We start from the raw sequence: 18,090 nt of genomic DNA on the forward strand, positions 1-18,090 counted from the left end.
GTAGCCCTTCCTCCTCTGCTGTGTTATAACAACACCCTAATGGTACTTAGAACATGGTACCTCTCTAATGGCACCTGTATAAAGGTACCTAATGGTACTTTGACACTTCTTATACAATAGACTGCACAGTCAAGTGATGTAGATTTTGTTGGCCTAAGCTCTTCAATTAAGCTGAATCAGTTGGCACAAGGTAGTTGTTAAGTCCAGCTGATGTATTTGGCAAATCAAATGGAAAAATTAGTGTAGAATGTGTTTGAAGAGCACTCTAGTCAATATTACAAAATGAGTATGATGGCCTTCTGTTTTATATTTAAACGAGTCACAAGGACAAAAATTACCAGAGAGTCTGCACTGGCTTATGCTCTCAGAAATGAAGGTACAAAAAATACTTTTCCAAATGGAAGCTACAGAGGTCCAAGCTCACGTTGGAAGGCAAGAAAAACAGGACTAATTAACGCTAGGCCAGCATAGAAGGATAGTTCACTTGCCTATTGGAGTGAAACAGGAATAGAACAAGGAGCAATGGGTTCAAACCGAAAGAGAGGAAATTTAGGTTAGATATACGGAAGAAACTTTTCCCTGTGAGGGTGGTGAGGCCCTGGCACAGGTTGCCCAGAGAAGCTGTGTCTACCCCATCCCTGGAAGTGTCCAAGGCCAGGTTGGACAGGGCTTGGAGCTGGGATAGTGGGAGGTGTCCCGGCCTATGGCAGGGTGTGGGACTGAATGGGCTTTAAGGTCCCTTCCCACTCAAATCAGTCTGGGATTCTATGAAAGGCAGCATGAACTGTGCTGGCCAGTGATGCCCAAACTGCCCCGAGCTGGCATTAATTAATACTTGTGTGCTTGTGTTCCCCAGGGCACCACACGATTTACATCGGGGTCCACGTGCCGAAGAGCTACAGGAGGAGGAGGCGTCACAGGAGAAGACCTGGGCACAAAGAAAAGAAAGAAAAGGAGAAAATCTCGGAGAACTACTCGGACAAATCAGACATAGAAAACGCTGATGAGACGAGCAGCAGCATCCTAAAACCACTCAGTAAGTCCTGTTTCAGTTGTCACTCACTACAATGGTCTGTTGTCCAGGGATCTGCTCGTGGAGGAGGAAACTTGATCCATGAAAGCAGTCCTCTCATGTTGCACTGTTGGAGTAGTCTTAGCCAGTTGCTGTGGGATGGTTGCTGTGGCTCGGAAAAGGCACAGGCTGGAGCAGACATTTCATCCTTCTGTATCACCTGAGTTGGCTCCCGAGTGAATGCCAGCTAGGAACAGGCCAACTGTTTAAAAGCAATTTGACTCTGTGTGTAAAAAGATAGCAGGCAAAGGCAAAAACTGAGTAGGTGCCTGGGCAGATCTATTGCAGCTTCTGCCCTGGCTCTGGGGCATGCACCCGCTCTGGAATTCCAGCACCTCTTGCTTTTGGCTTCGTGTGTCACTGACTTGTGGTGCTAATAACTTTTTTCCAACAGTAACTAACCAGTTTAAAGTTGTGCAGACAAAAAGAAGAATGAAATGTAGCATTGCTGTATGTTTGAGTCTCTGTAGGGGTTGAATATCTGAATTTTGATAGGCAGGTGAGGTCTGGTTTGCATGCCCTGTTGGTCTTCTCAGAGAGCAGCACCTGGAAAGGAAGGCAAGTCCTAGAATCTGTTTGCTCTTCCTAGCTCTAGTTCCCTGGTTGTCCCGAGAAAGTTCTCTTGTCAGCACTCAGAAACCAGGAGTTGGTTTTACACCAAAAGACATAATGACCTGGCTTCAAGAATTCATATATTTTAAGTTTAATTTTTATATTTACGTCTCTGTTGTTCTTTGGCGTGCAGGTGACCCAGCCTGTAGCAATTCCTATTTGGTTTCTGAGTGTATCATACCCTAGGGGATTTGCTTCCACAGGCTAATTGTGCCCATGGTGGAAAGCCCATTTTTCCATCAGGTTTTCACGTTCTGCCATTCATTTCATCCATCATTGTTTCTGTGTCATTTGAGGAAGAGTTAATGGTGTTTTTTGTCTCTGTTGTTTCTATGCCTTAGTGTGTTCTCATCTACACTTATATCTGCATGTGAAAATGTGCAGTCTTTCCAGCTCTCTCCATCTGGGAATTTTCCTATCATCTTTTCCCCTCTGACCTCTTTGCAGTGCAGATTTTTGGAATGTGATCACATAAATAGCACTCAGTATTCCAGGTGTCCCACGTGACAGCGTTCATATCCCATCACCGGGACCTTTTCTCTGTTGTTCCCCATCTCACGTATCCGGATACTTTTCCAGGTCCTTGCAGGGACTTGCTGTTTCTCGCTGGTGGCCAGATCTTTTTACAAGCTGGCTCAGTTAGTTCAGAGCTCTGTAAAGGAGAGAGGTAGTTCGGATTACTGTGTTGAATTACAGCTTGCCTCATATCCCTGGGTTTTTTTCTCTTCTGAATCTCTTGTCTTCAGAGCTAACATGAACTGAGTGTTTCCTACCCTTTTTTTTTCACTTGCTCAGAAGCCTTTCTTCTCTATCCTGCTGCTGTATCACACAAGAGAGTCCAAGGGAAGCCCAGTTCTCTCCAGTGAGCACCTACCAGGTGTCCAGTACTGGCAATCCTGGCAAGAAATCCCAGTTAGAACCCCGGGTTTTTAATCTTCATCCCATAACAGGCATTGGTTGAGGGGTAGGTGGCTCAAATTGAATTTCCAGAGGGAAATTAGAAACAAAGAGCTGGGAAATACTGAGCAGCAACTTTTAGTTGGGAGAAAGGTGGAGTGAACTGTATTTCATATATCTGAGGCAGCTGTCAGTAGAGAGCATGGGGTATCAGAAGCTGAAATATGTGTAAGAACTGTGTAGTTTAGCAGAGCAGGAATGAAGGCGCTGTTGATGCAGTTGTTGGTGCTTGGATTTCATAGTCTGTCCCTAAGGACCATGATATCCTACCTGATTTGTCAGGTTCTTTGGTGAAAACTGCACCGAATCTGGATCTGACTCACCAGGTCAAGCTGCTCATCCCACAACAACCGAACCCGATGGGACATGTCTGTGGATACTGGGAAGAGAATAAACAGGTCCAGAAATGCAGACCTTCCCTAAAAAAGTTTTGTCCCGGTTCCAGACTGGTCACGCTGCACTTCTCTATTTGGGAATTGGGGCAGCGTGGAAACTTCAGTCATTTTTTTTTAATCTGTGGCCAGTTCAGTCAAACAAGCCAAACTTCAGCAGTTTATAGACAACCTTCAGCTCTCCCATCCGGAGATCGAACGTGTACAGATCTGTTTTATCCTAAGGAAATTATTGCTTGGGAAGGATGCCTCCTTCACAAATCCAGACAGGGGTGCCGTGATAGACCGAGGAGGAGGCGGGAAGGCGATGTTCCCTCCTCAGAACCCTTTCAGGACATTCCAGGCCTGCAGGGGCCGTCTCTGCGCTCGCAGAACTTCGGCGCTCACACCCTGGTTCTCAGGCAGGACTGCTGACGCTGCAGACGATGACAGATCCCTCTTGCAGGTGAAACATCCCAGCACCTCCTTTAACCAGCCTGGCCCTGGTTTCCACTTAGGGCCAGCAAGGAGGAAACACCTTTTAGCAGTGGTTGTCCTGCCTGGCGCTGCCTCATGGGGTTGGCCAGTGCTTACCTCAGCACGAAGAGGATGGTGTAGGTTGCTGCTGCTTGCGAGGGATGAGACAAGGGAGGAACAAGGAAGGCAGACAGGAGTTTCTCCGAGTCCATTTCTCTCTTCCTCATTCTTTACTGCAGACGTGCAGAGATTTTCCCATGAGGAAGTGCGTCTCTGCTTGATCTAGGAAGGGGTTTCTTCTCCTTGTGTGGTTGCCCTCCAGGTCAGTTTGGCTCACCTCCCTGGCCCAAACCCAGGGGCTGCAGTACTTTTACTGACTTTGTGCGTCTGACAAATTGTTGCTGCCAAGGAATAGAATTCTCTCAGTGCTTGCATCCCTGAAGAGAATATAACCTGATTTTTGTCAGGAGTCACAATGTTGCCAGGTGGATAAATATAACTGCAGAATCTAAATTTTGGAATCCCTAAAAGGAGAGATAAGAGGACCCATATAGAAAGAGAGAGGGGAGGGACGATATGTTGTCCCATGAAAGGTTTGTAAAGGTTTTCAGTTGGCTCAGAGAATTCTTCTTCCACCCACCAGCAGCAGTTCTTGAGGATTTTAGTGAAAAACCACTCTTAATCCCTCAGATCTGGGTTTGGAGGAGCATTTGCACATTTTCAGTGGAGTCATTTCAGTAAGAAGCTGTTTGAGGCTTGTGCTGCCCTTTTGGGTGGAGCCTGTCCTGATGCAGGTGAGGTTTGGGCTGGATGGATCAGATTTTCCCTGGAGGCAAGTAAATGGCTAGTACTGCTTCCCAACTCAGAGTGCCTGCCTTGCAGGAAAAAGTTACTGTGGGAACATCCCAGCTGATAGGTTGCCCAAGAAAGTGGTGGATATCCCATCCCTGTAAGTGTCCAAGGCCAGTTTGGATGGGGCTTGGAGCAACCTGGGCTAGTGGAAGGTGTTCCTGCCCATGGCAGTGGGATGGAACTGGGTGATCTTTAATGTCCCTTCCAACCCAGGCCATTCTGTGATTCTGTGATTTCCAGTGAGGAGTGGAAGTTGCCAGTCTGACTGTGGAACTGTCCGTTCATAACAAGATGGAATTAATTGAACAAGGATATTTAAACATCAATTTAGGAAGGCTCAGGCTTGGTATCTACCTCGAAAGTTCATTAAGGCAGCAGCTATAAATACCAGGAGACAGCTACAGGATGGAAATAAATGTACCTACTTAGCAGAGCAGATGCAGCGCAGGCAGGGCTGTGCCAAGAGTCTTCCTATTGGTGTTACTGGATTTTTCAGCCATCCAGTTTCTTTCCTGATTTTCCAGAAGCTTTTAGCTTCAGTTCACCACAGTGGGAGCAACAGCTGTAGATGAGAAGTACCAGGCAGGATGGCCAAAGAGTTTAGGATTTTTGTATCGGTATTTACATAGGGAAGGTGGTCAGGGAAACTTTGCCATAAATATACGGGAGTTTTGGTGTTTTGGTCTTCAAGAACTAGATGGCAGGCTCGTGGATTGGTCCTGGGTGGCGGGGTCAGCTGAAGCAGGCCTTTTTCTGCCCTTCCAGTGCTGCAGGGAGTGTGTTTAGGTCCCACATAGCGCAGTTGCAGAGGTAAATTAATTTAACACAGAACTAATTACTGCTTCGTTTGCAAACGTGCATAGCTGGGGGCCCGTCGCAGAGGCTGTCGGGGTGTGGCTGGCTGTGTCCATGGGAAAGGGCATGGGAAGGTGCTCGGGGCAGGCAGGCTGTGGGAAGGGTGCAGGTGAGGAGGTGAACCCTGCCTGCAGACACAGCCCTCCATCGGCTCCCACCCTGCCAGGGAAGGGTTGCATAATGCCAGGAGAGATGGCTGTTGCTGGGTCTGGATGTCAGCCTAGGATATGGCCTGGCCGTGCTTAGGTGGGCAGGGACCTGGGTGGAAGAGATCTTCAAGATCACCTCATTCCAATCCCTTGCCATAGGCGGGGACACCTTCCAATAGACCAGGTTGCTCCAAGCCCCATCCGACCTGGCCCTGGACACTTCCAGGAATGGGGCAGCCACAGCTTCTCTGGGCAGCCTGTGCCAGGGCCTCACTGCCCTCACAGGAAAGGATTTCTCCCTAATATCTGATCTAACCCTGCCCTACGTCAGTGTAAAGCCATGAAGATGCTGTTGATGGCAATTAGGACTACTTGAGGTGTGGGAGTGACAGGGAAGAGACATGTGTGGGAAAGAGGTACTTCAGCAGCAGCTAAAGCTGGCTTCCTTCCACCGTTATTTACTCCAGCTCTCATTGCAAGAGAGGATCTGCATGGCATTACTCTTGTTCCTGTGGCTCACTGCAAAGCCCCACAGCTCCCAGTGAGGCCCTTGGGTGGGGTGAAGGCATGTGGTGTTATGAGGTTGGGCCTTAGGTGTGACCTGTCGCCCCAAGCAAAGACTTTCCTTTTCTTCTTGGCGAGAGTGCAGGGCTTTACTCAGACAGCTAATTAAAAAAACTGCTGTCTTTGCAACACCCCTTACCTGAACTCCTGGTTTTTTTTCTTTTTCACCTTGACTTGTGCATGTACTGATCCCATCAGGGATCTCTTGGGATTGTTTAAAACCGTTTACACTTCTCTTGCACCGAACACACACCTTCTTTAGGTAAATGCAGGGTGTACAGCACGGACCTTTCGTTCCATGCTTGTGACGGCTGGGAAAGGAGCTCAGGTTTGGATTTTTTTATTCCCTTGCACAGTCCACATTTTGGGTGGGTGTGCTAAAAGGTAGAGATGAAGTCTTTCTCCCTTCTTAGATGTGTCCCGAGTCTCCCACACACAATAGCAGCAAGTGATCTGGTTGTTGAGGCAGATGCAGAGTGTCTCCGGTGCAGGGGATTCATCCTCTTCTCTGCCCAGAAAAGTTGTGAGAGTTGGGATTTTTTCCCCTTTGGGGTCACTTCTGAAGTTGTTTTCGAGAGTGAGGGTTGGAGGAAAGAAACATTTGTCCCTGGATAAGTTAAGTGCACTTTAGGACTGACTGATAGAATATGGGCATGGCTGGAGTACCCGTAGGAAGCACATGGACGTGCTCAGAGGTAGCATGTGGTGTCTGCCCTTCTGCCTGCCACCAGCTGCCCTCTGGCAAGTCCTTGGAGCTGGTGTTGAAAGTCTTCAAAGGGGCATTTCTGTCAGGGACCTCATACGAGTGAAGATAAATCTCACCCAAATGCAGCAGCGCTTCCCACACTCTCTGTCCTCCCTGGTCGTTCCCCAGCCTCTGAAGTGCCACCAAAGTGTCCTTAGGAAAGGGCTGTTCAGCCACACAAACCAACCCAGTCCTATCTTTGCCACTGTGCGTGGTTCCTCAACAGAAATCAGCAGTGTGGGCTGAAATTCCATACTGCAGCCTGATCCATTCCTGGTGTGTTGTGTTTCCAGTAGTGGTCGTGTCACTGGGTGTTCATGTCAGTCCCCTTCAGCTGCAGTGGGGCTGTGGGTGCTTCAGGAGGGCTGGCTGGTGTTCCTGCAGGGTTTAGAAAGTGCCTTGTATTTCTAGGATTTCAGTGTTCCTTGGGTTGTGATGCTGTCAGACTGGTGCTGAAGGGCATGCTGTGAAGCTGTTCACAAACACCTGGGCCTGGAATATTGTGAATATACAGGAGGGAATTTTCCACCTGTGGAGAGACCAGGATGAAATTGTTCAGATCCGAATTCTGTGCTCAGAAATGGCTGGATGTGTCTGGCAGGAGCAGCCACTGGGGGAGGAAGAGGGAATGAACGCCATCGAGAAATGATAATGGGCTTTTGGTGAGGATTATTCCTGGGGCAGTGCATTTAAAGGGACAGTGTCAGCTCTTCGGGGAGCTTTTAAAACCTGCCTCCACTGTTTTCATCCTGGAAAACCAACCACAGCAGTTGCCATGGCAGTAACACCAATATAGACAGCAGGGCTGTTGAGCAATTTCTCTTTGGTTGTTTACTTGAAGTGATCAAAATCCACGACCCTGAAGTAAAAAAATGAATTTGAGTAAGATGTACAAACACTTCTTGCTGCCCTTTTGGCTCTGACACCCAAATGCTGTCACCCTTGGGCCACACCTCAGTTTTCCCTTCAGTTTGAGGGGCTGGTACAAATAGGTTTTGATTGAGTGAAAGTTAAGATTCTTCTCTGGCTGTACCTTCCCCTTGGGAGGGAGGTCAAAATGCCGTTGATTAATATTGAGTTAGTGGTGGCAAAGTTTGAGATAAAATAACAAGAATTATTTCATAAATGGGATCTGGGCAGAACAGAAAAAGTAACCTGCAGAGATGATCAGTCTCAAAATCCCTTGGTTTTGGGGAAGGTGTGAATGACACTGAGCATTTTCATTTACTGGTGACTTCTGCCTTGATTAACTGCATCTTTGCTTGCAGCTCTACTACTAAGCCTTTCTTATTTAAGAATGGTCTTTGCTGCCTTTTTCCTGACCAGGCAATTTTCTTAGAAATCTCCCCTGGCCCAAGGAGACACAATTAGTCATGTAATTGTCGAAGAAAATAATTCAATATAACCTTTATGTGGAGTTTAAAGCCACGAGGTGTGTAACTGTCTATTTGGTGGATTGCAAGTGGTTCTTCAGCTTGAAACTTCTTGAGTGTTTAAGTACCAGCAAAAGCACCTCTTGGAAGTTTTTATGGGATCTGTGTTGCCACTTTGACATGGTAGGCTGTTCATGTTTTAGATAGCCAGAGCAAAAAAGAGGCCAGTTCCTTTCCCAGTATGGGGAAGACCCTTTAACTGGGAGCTCGCTGTGCTAATCTTCTGTCTTGAACTGATAGCATGTGCCGCTATAATTACCTAAGCCACCTTAATTCTTTGCTTAATTCTGTTCCCTGTGTTCACGTGAAACTGCTAAGGGACAGAAAAGTCTAAGGAATTTACCATGTGGGGAAAAAAAAATCTCGTTTAGAAACATTTTGATTTGAAGCCAGAGCTGTTTTTCTAGCTGACTTGCGGAGGTGATGTTTGGCACTGCAGAGCTACCCTTTTTGGATTAAACTCTGTGCAAATCTGTTGGACAGCGTGGGAACAAGCCATCCCCAACAAGAGTTCATTATCTAGTGTCAGTATAACCAACCCCTGGATTTTCTTCCCTGAGCCCTACTTTGTGTTTTCAGTTGGCTCCTGTGAATCTCACTGAACTCCTCCTGTCGGGAGCGTTTCAAATGTTGATCCTTGGTCTGATTGTTCTTGAGGCTCTTGTCCTTTTTTTAATTCCACACTCTTAAAATCAGCAAAGCTGGGGTAGGTTTGCCTGTCACTTCTGGCATTTGCCCTGGAAAGGGGCACTTGGCCACTTTTGGGAGGGGCAGGACAGGTGTTAAGAGTGTCAGGACGGGTGGCAGAGGGGCTCTCAGTGCTTCCTGCGGCTTGGAGCCGACTCTCCTCTCATCCCAGGAGGGGCAGAGAATTATGCTCGTGACCTACTAACCTCCTCCAGTTGGGATTGTGGGTTTGGGAAATGAGTGCACAGATGGTGGCTCTGGGATGGCAGCAGATGCTGCTGATCTAAGGAGTGCGATCAATTGACGTTTCAGCAGAGTCGTGGAGAGCAGTGTAGGGATGTCTGCAGAACTCCCTCATATCAGGCCTTCCCGGGCCTTTCCCTTTTTCTCTTGGCACCCCACATTCATCTTGTCCTCCAGATCGAGCTGGCACAACGATAATGCAGATAATTTTGATTGCACAGGGAAGCTGTTAGGGAATTAGATGATTAGGAAGCATGTGGAGGGTGAACCAGAGATCTCGAGGCCAAAAACCTGCTTTACTGGAGTGCCAGCAGGCTGGAATGACCAAATGGGAGTGTTTAAAAAAATAAAAGAGAAATCAATCAATTCCATACAGAATACCCAGCTGATAGCAATGGGCTCTCTCTGCATCCCTGTGGACATGGCTCCAGTGTGGGCTTTGTGTAACTGGGAACCCTGAAATAAGTATGTATGTCATGGTTCATGAAAGCCAAGTCTCAGTATGCCCTTACAAATGCTCTTGAGGCAAGACTTGTGTTCAGACTTAGCCTTCTGCAGCTGTGGGTCATGTCCAGGGACCCACTCCGGGATTTCTCTTTCTGCTGGGGTTATTTTGGGAATGGTGATCTTGCTTTGAAGTTTGGAGCAGATGCCATGTCGTGAACGTGTTCATGCCTTGAAGAAACAACAAGTTAATGAGAGGCAAGAGCTGCCTTTCTTTTATGTCTTCTGCCTTTTATCTCTCTGACTTTGTGTTAAGCCAAAATTGACTCTTTTAGCTGTGACCTGAAGGACTGACAGTCAAAGAGCTGCCACCAAAGGAAATGGAAATTGAGATTTGCTTGTCATAAACCTGAAGAATAAACAAGGTAGGGCAGAGAAGGCCTCAGCTCTAGGACATTGATCATTGCAAATTATTTCCTTTCCACTTTTTCAGCATCAGCCATTTCCCAGAAAAATGGTATATTTGGTAGAATAAATCTGTATGATATCTGAAAAGAAATCCTTGAGAGCTGTGGGCTGTTCTGCTCAGCTTTGAATCCTGATCCGACATCTGTTCAAGCAGGGGAGAGTCTTTGCTTGGATTTATTTGCTGATTTCTTACCCACTGGGTGAACTTCAAAATAATGATATTAAGTACATCAAAATTATGTGTAGGGAAGAGCTTGGTCATCTGCAAGCTGAAGAGGAAAGCAGACGTTAACAAAAATGTAGGCGGTTCTGGATAGATGTGTTTGAATTTGCCCGGCCAGATTTATGTCTCTAAAAAGGCAGAGCCCTTTTGGTGCCTTTTCCTTACAGCTTGGATATTCCCTGGAAGGGCACTGTAAACCTCAGCAGTTAAATGGAAATAGAAATATGCATAAATCAGCAGAGCCTTTCCTGCTCTGTGTGAGGAAACCTAGGAATGGACTAGTCCCATCCTGAATGTGGTATTGGGGTGTGTTCAAGCCTTCTTTCCAACTGGAGACCTAAATATTTAAATATAGTAATGGGAACTGAGTTCATCCGATGTAACAAGGCTGTTTGGTTGGGCCCTGAGCTGTGGGGGTAGAAAACCCTGTGAATGACATGGCTGGGCATGGGAGGAGAGGTGCTTTGGGCATCCTGCTCTGTGGAGACCTCCAGCAGTTACCCTCTGGTGTATTCCTGCTCCAAGGGCAGTTCCGTAACGCTGGGACTGACAAGCTTGGCCTTCAGGCTCTCACTGATAACCCAGCTCCACTGTGATCCACCAGAGAGCCACTCATCACCGTAGGAGTCTGCTTGGAGTGCCTGGCCCTGTGGGAGCTGGGAAGCCTGAGGGTGGTGGGGTGGATGATACTGATAATGGATCAGGAAGTAAGGACAGCAGTTGGCAGTGCTGTGGCGACAGCGTGGTCCTTGGCTGCAGAGCACTGATGGTATTGTGGCTTTGGGGTAGTGGTGGTGGTGTCTTTGAAGCAGATAAGTAGCTCTTATGATGTGAGTCATCAGTCAGGAAAAAAGGGCATGCACTGAAAGGCAGTCGGGAAGAGCTGGCTGGAGGCGGTGAAACGTGGTGTGCTTGGTGCAGAGAGGGCAGAAAAGCTGTTCTGAAACCACAAGATTTAGATATCAAGGCACTTAGCAAGTGTCTGGCACCACATCTGGGCAGAGATGGGTGTCACACAGGCTGGGAGAAGCTAAATGAAGGTGTTCTATGGGCTGTGGTCTAGGTGAGTGAGATGAGCCCCTGTGAATTCCCTGCCTGAGAGCTCTGTCCCAGTGAGAGGGTGATAAGTGTGCCCTGTGGGAGCAGCTGTATCCCACAGTCAGACACTCCGTGGTGCCTGCGGAACAAGCTGTGTGAAAAGAACAAACTGGAGAGATGGCAAGTGATGGCTCCACAAAGTTTTGGGAGCTGTTTGGGGGCAGTTAGGTGGGTAGCACGGATCGGTTCCTGACAAGGAGATGCACTGACAGAAGTCACCCAGAACTGCGTGGTTTCAAGTCCACAAAGGCAATGGAAGCTTTGAAGCCAGAAAAGAGTTTCATGGATGTGGGAGGATTTCAGTGTGTGGTGTTTGGTCCTTGGGCCTCTCAGAGCTTTCTGGGGCACCTTGCAAACCTGTTGGGCTCCAGACGCTGAGGAGAAGGTGCTGCCTGCTCCTTGCTCCCAGGCAGAGTGCTGACTCAGCCGGGCACAGACTCTGCCTTGCGCTTTGGGTATTCCTAGAGAACATGCCTGACCCCGTTTTGTTGGCCTTGCTCTTATTTGGGTTTCCCTTTATCTGTGTGGGACTTTTCTGCTTACTTTGTATATCATGGTTTTCTTGTCCCGGCGTGTTGCGAGGTGAATTGCCCAGGATGGGAAACTTCAGAAGGATGAGTCTGTAGCAAAAGAAGAAATACAGTCAAGTGATTTCATTCCAGTGTGCATTTCATCGTGGGAATGGGAGCTCACGCCGCGGAAAGAAACTACTCACCATCAAACAGTATAAATGTATTTAGTGGCAACAATTGCTCCTTTGGCAAAAGCCAGCTAAAGCTCTCCAGGGGGATTAGTCTAGGCTTTGCATTAAAGCCGGGCCTGAAACATACTCCGCATTCCTAGCGGCAGGAAAGTAGTGCCATCCAGAGCAGTTGTTTCGTGTCTGCTGCAAGAAATGGGGATTATTTGGTGATGGACTGGTTCAGATAAACGACTGTCACGGGCTGTAGAATCCCATTTGCTGGTTGGAGGCAAAAGAAACAGCTCTGGAACCATGGAATATGCTGATTTCCATTATTCACGTGGGGTTTTCCCAGTTAAATTTTGTCAGCTGTAGAGTTCAGATATCAAGCCCACACTCTAAACTCCTAATTTAGAGTAATCCTGGAGTCATTTAGACTTTCCTTTGGCCTGGCCCGAGGGTTTTGCAGCGTCTTGCAGCTCCCAGTGATGCATGTCATGTGTGGGTGAGGGAGGGGGGAACAGGGAACTGCTAAAGGTCATGGGATGGGCAGCGTGCCTTGGGATCTGCCCCAGAAAAACAGTGCTGGGGGCTTTCTACTGAGCTCAGTCTGGTTTTTATTCCAGCTGTGTCAGTGGTGAAAAGGGAAGATTTCCAAATCCTTTACCTTGTCTACTTAAAATACATATGCGTGTATATGCAAAACAGGCAGTATTTTGTAAGGAATTGTTTACCTTTGGAATGAGATTGCTCTTTGTCTTGTGGGTTCCTTTAGGGCTTTGGCAATAAATAAGAAGCTTCCAGCTGCAGACAAAACCACATTTGGGGTTGCATGCGAGCAGTTTTTGATTGTTGGACGTTCCAGCATCACCTCCTCCGAGGGTTTGGTCCTGCTTTGCTGTAGTGAAGGGAGGGACTGCGGCGGGACGAGGACAGGCTGCCAGGACACCTTGTGGCAGCACCTATAGGAACAGGGCGGGCAGAACGAGAGCCCTGATCCAGGGCAGCACCAGGAACAAATTTAACCCAGAGCATATATTTAGCCTGGCTGCTTTCAAGAAGATTTAAAGCCATATTTAAAGCTGAGCATCTGCTGAAGTGCCGGGTGGATTGCTGATATAAATAGTTACCCGGGCTGGAGCTGCTCTGGCTACGTGGGGAAACCTGGGAGCAGGCGAGATTTCGGGGAGCGTGTTTGGTGCTCTGCCACGCTGGCATGACTGTTCCTGGTATCGATTCTCCCTGTCCTTTCCCCTTTCATTAGCTCACTTTCTCAGGACCACAGGCTTTTGGAACCAAAGAATTCCCTTGGTCACAAGTGGGAGAAACAGAGCACAGATGGGATCAGGGTTGGACTTGGCAGATCCCTGCCCACCGCCCCGGCTGGCCTGGGAGTTGTGCGGCTTTCCCGAAGTGTGGCTCTGCTGGGAACCTTCCTCCCTCATCGGGGCTTACTGTAAACTGATCCCGGGAGGATGAGCATGGCTGTCTTCATGGAAAAGCTGCCACAGTCTCTGCACAGTTTGTCCTGCTCTCCCTTTGGAAGTGGAGTACTGTGAAAGGGCTTTCTTCCCCCAGCAGCGCTTAGGAGGAGCATTCCCATTTTCCCAATGCTTTTTATCCAGCTGTCACTAAATGGATTGCCAGATGTTTTCATAGTTTCTCCCTGTTGTTGTGAAAAAGGGCTTGTAAAAAAGGATCATTCCCCTGGGCTGGGATCTTTCTCAAGTCAGTTAGGGTGATGAGCAGCTCCCCTTGGAGTTCCCCTTGGAAGCAGTGATGCAGTTGCTGACCTTCCCCTTGAGTCACAAGTGAGCCAGGCTTCTTCCCACCTGTTGTGGGAGATCGGGTGCTGACTTATCCTACATGGAAAATGTCTGGCAAGAGCTGGCAGTGGTGGTCACAGCACCCTGCTCGCCCCTCTGGCTGGAGCTGCCTTGGACAGCTGTGTCCATCCTGCTCTGGCAAATATTTCCTTTGCATTCAGGTTTCATTTCCAGTCTCGAGATACCCTGATTTTTCCGTGTGAGAGTGGTAACACACATGGATTTTTGTCCAAAGCCTGCGCCTGAGGAATACAGTGTTTTCTGTGCTTACGGTGCTTCTTAAGTATTGGAGGGTTCAGTATTAAAAAGCTGGAGAAGTCAGCAGCTGGGTGAGGTTTGTGGATGAAGGTCTTGTTCCCCAGCTTCTGCCTTATGTCCTTCCCTGATCACTGGAGCAAAACAGGTTTTAGCAAACCCTATCCTCCTGGATTCCTTATGGAGAAGCCAAGTCCTGTGGATGACTTGTGTGCTGTCACAGCTCGCAGCTGGTACCAGCCGTGGAGAGGGTTGGCTTTCAGGACATCCCATATTTCACAGCAGTTGGAGCTGTAGGCTTGTAACTGAAACTTGGCAGCGTCTGGGAAGCTGGGGATGTGTTTTCTTCCCCTTTATTTTCCCAAAAAGTGGATATAATACCTGTGAACGACGTAAGGGGCTTTTCTTTGGCCTTCTGGAGAAGAGGAGATAGATTGTTTGCAGTAAAAAAAATTTCTGGTGGATCCATTCCTTAGATTTCCTAAACCTGCAGACCTTCCTTTAGGCAATTTAATTCTCTCTCCGTGGCTAACTCCGATTGCTTTGGAGGACCGTAGATAACCCTCAAGTGCATTTGAGTGTTATTTTGGGGTTGTGAGAATATTTAGCACGCCTTCATTACATCTCCAGCTAATCCAAGGTTGGTGACTTGACTCTTTTCGCTGCAGTGCTGTGACTAATCTCATACTTCTGTTGTTTAACATAATTATGTGCTTTTCTAAAAAAGGAAGAGTGCTGGGGCATTTGCTTCGTCCCTCCACAGTGGTTATTGCACACGTTTGATGGCTAAAAACCCCTATTGATTAAAGTTCCCATGGTTATAGCCATTTTTTGCCAAGGAATTTGGGACAGGTGTGAGCAGGGCAGAGAAGGGGAAGGTGTGATGCTTTGGGGAAGAACCTGTTAATTCCTGTTGTCGAAAGGGAATGTGGCTGCTTTGGAAGCCTTTGAAAATAGAGAGAACCATCAGAAGGTGAAATAATATTAATATGCAGTGGTAAGGAGCTACAGAGAAGGTTTCTGGCTGGAAGAGGAGTTGTGTGGTTTTGGATCACAGGAATGCAGGAGGGTGCTTCCAGTGATACATACTGATAGTGGCTCTTTATTTTCAAACCCTTGGGAAGGATTATTTTACAACAGCTTTGGGATTGTGAGGCTGAGACTGACCAGAAGCGGTGTTTTTACTTCTTTTCACCCATTTTCTTAAAACAGAGAGGTGCAGTATTTACTCTGGGGTTCCTTTGAAATTTGGAGACTTGGGAAGTTGATCTTTTTGGTTGCAGCTGCTGGCCTTCAGCACATTTTGGAAATGAGGGTGTGGATTTCCTCTGAGGTTCCATCTGGAAAAGAGGTTGCCAGGGGAGAGCTGTGGAAGTGGTGACTGTCTAAGCCTGCAATCCAGGCGTGTGCAGCCTCTGGTTATCTGCTGGAATTTTACATCCTATAGCTCTGTGTGGGTCAGGCACATGGTGTTTATTGTGAGCCCATTCACTTGCTGCCTGTGCTTGTCTGAGGTGTCTGCAAGCCACGGTGACACTGTGGGTTTTTTGTAAGTGTTTGTGCTCGTGAGAAATGGAAAGGCAGAAGGTTTTTGCCTGGTCAGCTTTATACAGATGGAATGAGATGGTCTTTAAGGTCCCTTCCAACCCAAACCATTCCTTGATTCTGTGGACGCTGCTCCCGCTGCAGCTTCAGGTTGTACGAGGAGAGGCCCTGGGTACAAATTCTTAGAGAGCTTGAGGCCTTTGTAGGGGTGTGGGACAGCACTAGGCAGTATTTGGTGCTCTGTCAGATATCCTTGATGTGAAGGTGGTGGATCTGTGAAGAACATCCTCCTGGCTCTGGAAGAACCCTCATATCCAAGGCAGCACGTGGTGCAGAAGGGAAGATGCTCTTTTCTTAGAAGCCCACGGCTTCAGAAACATAAGGTCAGTGCTGAACTTGTTGTAAAAACATCCTCCTCCAATTAAATCTGGTGTGACATTTTTCTGAGGAATGTGGGTTTGATGTCCTTCGCTTGGGAAGAACAGATGGATTTTACACAGCAAAAGGAAGAGTAAATGTTTTGCAAGAAATATTTTGCTTCCTATCAAGGTCAAGTATTTTCTTTCAGTTATGCAAAGCATGTGCTTAAAATGGGAATCTCCACTGGAGGACAGCTTTCAAATCTTGGAAAAGAAATCCTTGAGGTTTATTGCTCACAATTTCCTGTCTCTTTGGGGGATAAAAAAATGAGTATGTTTTGAAGAAAAGGCTTTTTTTTATCTACACCAGTGAGTTGAACTGTTCCTATCTGAGACATTGTGGGCAGAGGTTTGACTTCATCTCAAAATCAAGAGGAAGAACCTGGGTTGGGGTTGAGGGGTCAGGTTTATGCAAGAGCTGTTCCTTGCTCCGTGGCTTCTTCACTGCCATAAAGTTGAGAAACACCTGGAAAACCAACCTTTTTTTCTACATCTTCTGTAATTCCATTTAAGTAGTCGAGTTGCACTCTAAATATCCTTGGTTTAATTTGATGTTGGAATCTGCAGGTATTCAGCATCCTAAATTTTGTGCATTAGAACATAGTAACCAATGCTCTGCTCGTGTCCAAAGCCTGCCTGCAGATGGCTGAGGTCAGGTGATCATGGTGTTATATCCACCGGGAGATGGAGAGTATGGAAATTGAAATTCCATTCCAAGGGGGAGACTGCTTTTATTTGCATTGGTGCAACTACTTGGTGTTTGGGGTTTTTCCCCAGTTAAAAATCCCTTTAGGAATTAAAGGAAGCATTACCCGAGCTGATGAGCTAGTGGAGTTCTCTGTTCTCCCCAGATCTCATCTCCTATCCCTTTTTAACTTAGAACTCTGGAGAAATAAACAACCTCTCCTGTTTTATCACCTCACATTGAATTTCTTTAATGAGCTGCATAATTTAATAATGTAAACTGTCAGTAATATTACAATTATTTTAAAATATTAGATTATTATATTAAAAAGTTATCGAAACTGCGGGTGCTGGCGGGGCAGGGTCAGGATCGTCACGTCACGCTCCAGACCGAGGAGACACGTACCATGTTACGTGACCAGGGTGCTGGCCTGGCCACAGGCACTGTCTGCAGGCACAGCCTCTATTAATAGAGCTGAGAACCAGATGATTCCCAGTGTTACGTGACTCTGACTCCAGAGATTACGGGGGAAGGTGGTTTGGGGGTGGCAGGAAATCACCTCTGCGGGTGATTTTGCGAGGGGGCCGAGATTTCAAATGCTGCGATCTTAAAACACAGAAGATGCAGGAGTATGATGGAGAGAGTTTGGATTTGAGGTACAAGCTGATTAAACTCCTTTAAGGGCAGTGCAGAGCTATTCAGGACTCGGCAATGGAAGAAATGACTGCGCAGAGGGCATATGTATATATATATCCAGCCATAAATGCTGGATGTAATTCCAAGTAGGTACGTCCATCCTTGCTCTAGCATTTTTTTTTCATTGCCACCTAAGTCATAGAAATTCAGGGAATTCTCCAAATTCATGGCATCCAAGGAGCTATGAGTTCTTCTGTGAGTAGGGAAACTGTGCACTCGGACTTTCAGGGCCATTGAGGATAAATTCAGAAGGACCATCAAGTCGTAGCCAAGGCAGTCTGAATATTGAAGCAGCTGGGAGATAGATTACTCACATCTCAGCCACCTATGCATTAAATATCACTCAAAAGCAGTTTCTTAACTCTTTTCTTGTCATTTTGTGACAGGGAACTCTTGAGTCTTTGCCAAAATGTAATCGTTAGGCCTGGAGTTTTCTATCCAGGTGTCTACCTTGAGCTCACATTTCTTGTGGGGAGGAGGAGGAAGGAAAGCTGGGATAAATTTCTATTTAAAACTTGAGAAAATATTTCAAAGAACTTAACAAAAAAATCATCTAGTGATCCTCATCTCTGGAAAGAAGTTCCCACCTGTGTTTTACATCAGACAGCTGAAATTAGAACTGTTGGCTGTGTGTGCCAGGCAGTGCCCAGGTGAAAATTTGTCCAAACTACCCCAAAGTCGTGGGCAGTAGAAAGGCACAGCTGAAACTTGTCAAGTCTCTTGCTCTTCACC

General features: G+C 47.1%; 1 protein-coding gene across 7 annotated transcripts in view; it reads left to right on the forward strand.

Moving 5' to 3' along the window:
• The window catches only part of SLC4A4 (solute carrier family 4 member 4), a 140,702-nt gene that overhangs the window by 59,519 nt on the left and 63,093 nt on the right, over positions 1-18,090 (forward strand). For all 7 annotated transcript variants that reach the window (XM_064653726.1, XM_064653730.1, XM_064653724.1 and 4 more), the window contains one exon: positions 857-1,036. In XM_064653726.1, the coding sequence (XP_064509796.1) occupies positions 857-1,036 (180 nt within the window). The remainder of the gene's footprint in view (positions 1-856; positions 1,037-18,090) is intronic.

Source organism: Pseudopipra pipra, chromosome 4 (genome assembly GCF_036250125.1).
Source record: "Pseudopipra pipra isolate bDixPip1 chromosome 4, bDixPip1.hap1, whole genome shotgun sequence".
Lineage (NCBI taxonomy): Eukaryota > Metazoa > Chordata > Aves > Passeriformes > Pipridae > Pseudopipra > Pseudopipra pipra.